This window comes from Pagrus pagrus (genome assembly GCF_965226575.1).
Source record: "Pagrus pagrus genome assembly, chromosome: 10".
Taxonomy (NCBI): Eukaryota; Metazoa; Chordata; class Actinopteri; order Spariformes; family Sparidae; genus Pagrus; species Pagrus pagrus.
Genome location: NC_140194.1, coordinates 11,460,786 through 11,469,625, shown reverse-complemented (window position 1 = coordinate 11,469,625; position 8,840 = coordinate 11,460,786). Strand labels below are relative to the sequence as shown.

Below are 8,840 nucleotides of genomic sequence, written 5' to 3'. Positions count from 1 at the left end.
TGTCCACCAGCTGAGTGCCTTTTTAGTTTTGCCTTAGGCTAACATTAATGGGAATAAAATGGTTTAATGGTGCAGCTCTTCTAGACTTTCCAAATGTCATCAGACCAAATTTTGATGGTGAAACAAGTCTAAAAAGATATATATATCAAGAGAATGCAGACAGCCGATTTTCCCAAAACCTGTCAACTGTGACTCAAAAATCTAGACGTATTAACAGTGCTACAAATTTGTTGGTTTTGGGATGAACTGTCCCTTTAATAGGACATCTACTCCTCCTCCTCCTGCATGAAATAGTAATGAATGCGAAAACAGCCTTCTACAGTTTCAAACTGCACATACATCATTCTGCAAAGTGAAGCTCAAACAGAAGTGAGGAAACTTTAATACAAAACACATTTTTGATTGAAAGGTGACTCTGAGTCCAAATATCAAAAGAACATTTTAACTAGGGGAAGTTCGTACTGCTGGGCTGGTGATCTGCAGCACATTATAGAGGTGTTTCTCTGCTTTCATGTCACTCGGTGTGTATCTGAGAACTAGGCCAGGAGAGTGTAAACATCTGGCTCAGTCCAGCGCTTGCTGCCTGTTGAGAGCCATGACAGATGGAAAGGGAGTGTATAGCTCAAACACTTCCATCTTTGACTGTGCCGCCAGTTGTCTTCCCAAAATAGCCTGCACTCCCCGGCCTTATATGTGCAGGCCTCCAGCGTGTGCCTGAAGAGGCATCATGTATCTAGGCCACACAATACGGGCTGCGGGCTCATTGTTGCTGCTTACCAGCAGGCCTATCACCGCCTCAGGGACGAGGCCTCTCTTTCAGTCTCCAGACTCACCATGCATCTCACCCAGCTCAACCGCGAATGTCTCCTTCACCTTTTCTCCTTCCTGGACAAGGACAGCCGCAAGAGTTTGTCCCTGACCTGTCGTCACCTGCGTGAGGTCTTCCTGGACCCCCGACTCTGGAACCTTCTTCACTTCAGCTCCCCGTGTCAGCTGAGGTGGGACAACTTTGTGCTGGGACCCTCATTGCGCTATTTGACTATTTGCTGGTACTCCAGCAGGGTCCTGCAAGTGTGCAACATCGAGGACTGGCTGAAGACCTCGTTTCAGAAGGACATCTGCAGTAAACACGAGAGCCTGGTCAGCACTTTCCTGGCCCATGTCTGCCACATGTGAGTGTTTATGTGCGGTTGCCGTGTGTTTTGATAACTGACAAAAGAATGTTTTTCTATGGTCAGCGTTGAAAGAGACCAAGAGAGGGTGGACAAAACAACGGTAGTGCTTCACAGCGGTGGTTATGGCCCCCCTAAACAAATCATTGTTTGTTTGTGACCTGCAGTTACCCGTGTGACCAGTTCAGCCAGAGCGTGATGTATTTGAATAACTTTTGGAGTCCTCGAAAAAGTAAACGTGTTTTTAAAACATTTTCACAAAGTCTGAAATAAATAAACAAAATGTTGGGTGACAGAAATACATCTTTTTTCTTTACTCTTTAAAGGAGCTCTGTGTTGTACTGGACGTCAGTTTGTTTATGTTAGCGGACTCTAGTTAAAACTAGCATTAGCTACTGTTGCTCTCTGTTAGCAGAGCGGAGAGAGGCACCGGGACGAGGCGCTCGAGAACGAGCGTAAAGTCACATCCTTTGGACTGTTTGGGAAAATCTGACCCGAGTCCTTCACCAAGAAATCCAGCAGCATTAAACAACTTAAGCAAATTGTCCACAGGCCGAGAGAGACGGGGAGGTCTCATGTTTCACATCACGTTACAATCAGCTCATATATGGCCAATAAAAAAGGGATTAATAAGTGTTAATTGCTTCAAACTGTTACGTAGAGCCCCTTTAATTGGTTCTCTCTTGTCCCCTTGGATAAACTCGTGACCTGTTGTGGGGGTCCCGAACCCAAGGTTGACAACAGTAAAAAAAAACACTTGACCACGGAGTTGACACGTCCCCAATTAAAACTGAGCACGAGTAGTTTCAATGCGCTGTATTTTAAGGTGTCATTTTCTCCATTCCTGCGGCTGCTTTTCACAAGATGAAGCTAAAATGTTTCACGGGCGCCTGAGGTTTCACAGTGCGGCGTTACGCACGAACACTCAAACCTTGCAAAATGTGCATTTCTCCCCTGTTTTTCAGGGTCATTCACACCCATCACACAATTGTTTTCATTGAGAGGCACATGGCTTACTGAAACTGCCATGTTTAGCTGTAGGCAGCGGGGAAGAAAATCATTAGAAACAGATGGTGTATCCGGCGCTGGCTATAGAGACAGAAAAATGACACATCTGTGGGATATAAGACTGATTCTATTAACTAGCATAACTGTGGTCAGATATCAAATTATATTTATTGAATGATGTGACAGTTGGATTTGATAGGTCATTGAAATTGGCTTTTGGCCTTGTGTGCGTGGCTGGCTGCATGCAGGAATCAGCCTGGAGAGGCGTAATGAGGTCTCTGGATAATTTCTCCAAGGCAGCCAGTAATAACCGTTGATGTGAGGGAGCCTGGCCACCGCAGCTGGCCACAGCGAGAGGAGGGAAGAGGGAAGAGGGGCTGGCTTGTTGGCTCAGTGAAGGACCCTGTGAGGATTTCCTGTATTGTGAAATTTGAGACGCAAGACATGAGAGCTGTGAGATCAGTCGAAAACTAAGAACCACCTACTTTTGTCTGGGTCCTGTAGCTCAGCGCCCTTCAGGCACACTCACTGCATACTGATAAACCCTCCCAAACTGTCTCAGGGAGAAGAAAGCAAAGTGCACGTGACAAAGTGGGAGGGGACGCGGAGGAGCTGTGGGGGTGATAAAAGAGTGATTTGGCCGCAGACCCTCCCAGTCAGCTGCAGAGCGGAGATTTACGCAGGCAGGTGGAGCCTACAATTGGCTCTTTGTTGCTGTCAGAGGAATGAACATGTGCGTCCGTCTCTGCCTGCCTCTTCCTGGATAAGACTCCACGCAAACTCTGACGCCAAACTCATGTCTCTCTCCTTTTTTTCCCCTTTTTTTATCTTCCTGGAAAAAAACTATAAAACATGGCTCGTCTTTGGGCTCCTTTGTAGTGCAGTTCCCAGTGCAATGCTCCTCTAACGCCACACGGCTGCATTAAATCAGCTGTCAGGAACATTGTTATTTGATTTCTAGTATAGTTGTTATCTTATCACAGCATTAGAATTATACAACATGCTCAACATGCCATGTGCGCAGTGCACAGTGGGTGGCACAAAAAGCTTTTGGCGTGAGGCTTTTTTGTGGTTAAATAGTTTCATTCCAATATTTGATAGGCACCATGTGAATAAATTGATGCTTTTTCCTCTCAAGCATGTATCAAGTTACTATTTCAGTTACAAAAATTAAGACTCCCGCTTACAAAGTAAAGTTTTAGCTGGCAGCTGCCTTTAAAACATTCGCTTCTAAACTTAGCGAGTGAAAGAGCTCCAAAATCCGTGTTGAAACAAACCCTTCCGCTTCAAGAGACCAAAGCAGCTGAATGTTAGACGTTCGTTCTCGGTTCCTTTTAGAGTTCACTGGATAATTTGACCCGACAAAATAACCGTTAGGAAACCAAACAGGTCATTAGGGCGATGATTACAGGTTCGCGGTGTGGTGTTCTGCTTGTGCTCAGCTCAGACCAGACTGTCCTCAGTGCTGTTTGTTTTAATGTCTCAAACCGAAATGGAAAGAGGGAAAACAGCGCAGTCAGTTTTTGTGGCATACCAGATAGATAGAGAGATAGGATTTGGGACATGATAGATCAGTATGATGAATGGCTCGAAGACAAATTGGATGATGTCTCATGTTGCAGTAAACAGCACACCAGATTACTCTTGTGATGTAAATGCCACACTGTGATTTGTTTTCTGTGTTCCAAAGAACTGCAAATGTGCTCGACACAAAAGAAAAAGGACGGGAAACATCAGTGGAGTATAATTGCTGCGGGCCAAAAACATTAGTATCTTGCAAAACAAAAACACAAAAAAAAGGCTGTACACGAGCCAGATGAGAAATGCTTTGCTACATTCGATAGCTTGTTTTTTCTAATAGTGCGTAGTAGTTTCTGATTAAATTTTTTTCCCTCTCACCTGTAGTGGTGTAGTCACAGAGGGGTCAGGCGGGGCTGGGGGCATCTACTGTAGATTCACTATATTCAATTGAAAGCAGACATCTCTACGGCTGAAATCTCCAAAACTCTGCAACACTCACACATAAACAATCTAGATCCATACTTCTCAAGCTGTAAGTCTCCCTCTGTTGGTGCGCAGAGGAATCCCAGATGTGTTTATTGAAAATGAAGTAAGTTAACATAAAAACACAAGGTGTTTTCGTGTGCACACACCTCATCCACGATTAGTTACCATCTAAACTCACTAAACTGTGATGGCAACGCCAGCAGCAAGCGACGCAAAGCAGTGAGCTGAACAGAGCAGGCATACGCTACTGTATTTTAATGTTGATCATAATGATGGCACTTAGAGAGCCAAATATTTCCTGTGGCGGCACACTTTGTAAAAAGTTTGAGAAACACTGATTTAGAGGTAAGACGAACATGTGCGTATTCAATGTCGAGGTGGACTGTCCCTTTAAAGCCATTTACTGCTATTACCCAGTTCTTAAAATTAGAGAAAGGATGTTTTAATGAGGACAGATTAAGAAAAGGCAGCACGCAGATAGTTACATGCTCTGGCAGAAAAAACAACACACACAAATATCTGCAGAAGCTGAGGGGAGGTGCCGCCATTATGTAACGAAGGTTGATGAAGTTTTTATTGCTGTCATGTTTACCTCCCCTCACGTCCCTCATGCACTGTTTTTCTCTGCTGAGACACGATAACTACAGTCATTAGAGACTACTGAGTGTCTAAATACCACCGGCTTTGAGCTCTTGTCATTCCGCCGCTCCACCCCCTCCTTTTTATTTTGTTAATGTCAATACCGTGCAATCACATCCGCTGATAAAGCCCCACATTGGCCCCATGCGACAAAGCACCGGGGCACGTGGATTGACTGTGCTGCCCCATGTTCAGAGGTTACTGGGACAGCACCCTCAACACTTGCAGGCAACTGGAATATGTTTGGCTCACATGTGGTAAAGTGGTAAGATTATGTAAGTCTTTATGTAATCTGCATCAGTGAACGTGAATGACATCCTCGATCCGTTGCCATCCGAGTGTGTGTGTGTGTGTCTGCCAGCTCTGTGCTGCCGGCCTGCCAGTAGGTTGCAGTGTGCTCCTCATGCTGGGTGGAAACATGCATTAAACATGCATTTCACAGCAACAATTCACATTCATTTTTGGAGGTAATTACGGCAGAGAAAAAAGCTTATTCGTCATGCTATACTTCACCAAACATCCTGTAATTGTTCTGCGCAAAAGCGCCGCGCTCTATTTATTCACAAAAGCTTTTTAGCGGACGGAAACACATGAGCCCAGTGGGACAGCGTGTAAAGAAAAGATAGCTTGGTCGAGGTATTAAACTGCCCTATCGTGGAACAGATCATGTTTCTCCCCCTGAGCAGTGTTGCCTGCATCTTATTCAAGTAAAACTCAGATCAAGCTCCCAATCTATATGCTCCCCACTGTTATCTGATTCTATTTGAGAGAGACCTGAAGAGTTTTTTAAATCTGGAAAAAGGCACACACCCCAAACAGCATTGCTTATATAAGGCTAGTCCCTCCTCAAACAAACTAATCCCTCCTTGTCATACACTATGTCCTAAGGCGTGATGAGTAAAGATGACACGGAACAGGTCTTTGTGCTGCTTGTACACAAACACGTGTCATTGCTTTATGATGTTACTGACTGCTGTTTGTACAACAGGTGCCCCAACCTGCTCTCGCTCACCTTATCCGGCTGTGGACACATCACTGACCAGGATGTGATCTCCGTGCTGCAGAGCTGCAGGAAGCTGCGCCGCCTCCACCTGGAGAACTGCGTCCGCATCAGCGACTGCAGCCTGGAGGGTGTGGCGGCTCATGGAGGCAGTCTGGAGGAGGTGAAGGTGGACTTCTGCAGGAACATCACTCAGGCAGGGCTGCAGGCTGTCAGAGAGAAGAGGCCGGGCGTCCAGCTGAGTTCAGAGCGGAGCGCGGATCTGATCCCAGACAGCAGGCCTGAGGAGAAGGTGCCGCTCAGGAGGACACTGCAGAAGCTCCTGCTGTTCTCCTGATGGAGCGCATCTCACATGCTCTCACATGGAGCACAAGGAAGAGCATGTCCTGTGACTTTTAGACTGATTGACTGTGATGTTTTCGACTTGAAGTGTTTTTAGTTTTTTATACATTTTTATACAGCACATGTTGAATTTTGCTTTTGAGCTGTCTCTTTTCCATTTTATCCCAACCCAACCAAGTCTTACACACGTGGCCTTATCAGTAAGTCTTAATCGCAACATTCAATCTCGCAATCATTTAATTCCATTCTTAAAAAAAATTTCATTTTGGGTCATTTGCTTATTCGTTTTCTTGCAGAGAGTTAGATAAGACAATTTAGCTTAGCTTAGCACAAAGACTGCAAACAGGGGGAAACAGCTAGCCTGTCTCTGAAGACGACAAAATCTGCCAAGCAGTAATGTGCTGTTTGTTTTTTCATACAAAAACTGAAAAGAAAAACAAAAATGGGAGATTTTACAGGGAGTTATAGGATTATAAGTTATATAGTTCTTGGCCAAGGAATAGTTTGGAAAAAAAAATGCAAATTTTCATTTTTTCCACGGTTTTTGGACAGCAAAATGTTGACCATGTAACATAAGAGTGTTGATCTTCTCATCTAACATTTGACAAGAAAGTGAATGAGCATATTTTCCAAAATGTCAAACTGTTCCTTTAAAGCAACATTATGTAGTAAATACAAATGTTATGTGTTCCTGTGTTATGTGATCCTACCCAAGTGATATGTCGGCTTAGACAGAGACTCCATTCACCCTATTACAAGACACTGTACCGTCAAAATGATTTTGAAGCTGTTATTTTAAAGGTAAAAACGTTACATAATGTTGCTTTAATACTGTTTGAATAACATATCACACACAGGAAGACACACCTGCACAACATATGAGAACGAAAGGCGCGTGGTTGCGCTCCGTGCTCTGTCTCCGTTACGGAAAGACACATCAGACCTCAGAGGAAGCGATCTCTGAGGGCAAAGTGTGCCTGAGCAGGAATCATGTTATATAAGACTGAGACATATGAAAGTAGGTTGATTAGGGGAGTGTGTGTGTGTGTGTTTGTAAATGCCATGTGACAAATGTTCTCGAGGCTGCTCCCCGTCCTGTGACTGCAGCTCTGAGGAGTGACCATATATATTCATACAAGGTCAACTGAATGAAGAAAAAGCTTTTATCAATCCTACCAGGAACTGCGCTATTCAAATATTTATAAAGATTTTCCAGCTTTCCTTTGAAAGGCCACAATACTGTCTGTCTTTTCTCTTGACTGTGGGTTTGTATGGTTGTACTTATTCATCAAATACGTTGCGAGGTTTTCTGGATGTGAATCTGAATCATTAAAGTAAGGACCTAAAGAATAATGAGAACTTAATGAGATCTTCTGCAATATTCACACTTGTAAAATTACCCATAATAATGTTAAGCAGCATCTTAAAGTAGTGCTGTGATTATTATAATTAGTATATATTATTATAACTCTGATTATTGTGAGTTAAGTTTGAGTCTCTTTCTCTTAACATCATCATGGAAAATGTTTTGGGCCAAATCGCATTCAGTAACAATACAGTATATCTGTGTAGACTGTGTGCCAATGCCCATCAATCTCACTTGCGATCCGTAATTGAACAAACATGAACAGAATTTGTGTTTGTTGTCTGTTTGTTGGCGCTCCCTAACCTCTACACAGGTTGGGTTCTCGGTTAAATGAAACACAATGAGCTGAGAAATGTGGTTTGTGTGGTTTTGGCTACAGGATCGATTGCAAAAAATTCCCTTGGGCTTTTAAGTCATCAAACAAGCATCAAGAGTGCGTCCAAGAGTAATTGCATCTTTTGAGCGAAACAAAAAAATATGCATTGACTTGACAAGAGTCAGAAGACATTTCTGTCACGCTGCTGCTTACAGTTTTCTCCTCATGATAACCCTGTCGACACATGAGAGAGGACAGTAAAGCATGTCCTGTTGTAGTATAGATAAAAACGTGTTGTTTTCCAGCCAAGAGCGCCCAGAACCAACTTGATAAACACAACTCTATGACTGAACAGTGAGACAGAGGCTCATTGTTTAGAGACTGGAGAACACATGCTATGTTATTTACTGTAAAGAAATATGACTTAATAGCAAAGTGTATGTCAGGATAGACCGTGAAGAGTTATGAGTTCCAGGTGTGGACACTTCTGAGGCACATCCGCCTGCATGCAGCACTCCAACACAATAACAGGACTCAGCTTCATGTATCAACACGACCGTATCAAAGCATCCCTCCTCTGCTTTTTCCATCAGAGGCAGGTTTTTTTTAAGGGCGTATGATTTCAAAAGAGTATGATCTTGAAAGACCTGTTGCCCAGATGTGTGTCCTTAAAAGCACTGCCTTTTGCTGCGCAAGCCGGCAGCTGCATTGTTTTTTGTTACCTCACCAGTACTGATGTGACACTGTAGGACTCCTCATTCTTCAGTCTATCTGAATTGTGAATAATGTATCCAAGCCTAGCCCTCACACTGATGGAATCTGATGATTTGCACCTGAAACAAAAGGGCAGTTTGTGTCCGCAAAGAATCCCTACTTTGTTGAATATCGTGCTATTATACTGCGAGAGAAAGTTGCACTGTGAGCTGAACAACCGTTCCCTGTGAGTGTGATTTGATATTTAAATTATTGTGCAAAAACCTAAACACATAA

General features: G+C 43.6%; 1 protein-coding gene across 1 annotated transcript; it reads left to right on the top strand.

Moving 5' to 3' along the window:
- Positions 1-602: 602 nt before the first annotated feature.
- On the top strand, positions 603-7,405 carry fbxl22 (F-box and leucine-rich repeat protein 22; the record flags this gene model as incomplete). Its single annotated transcript, XM_084363794.1, is given in 3 exon segments — positions 603-650; positions 652-1,172; positions 5,815-7,405. Coding segments are annotated over 3 exon segments (918 nt in total). The 3' UTR covers positions 6,164-7,405.
- Positions 7,406-8,840: the final 1,435 nt, after the last annotated feature.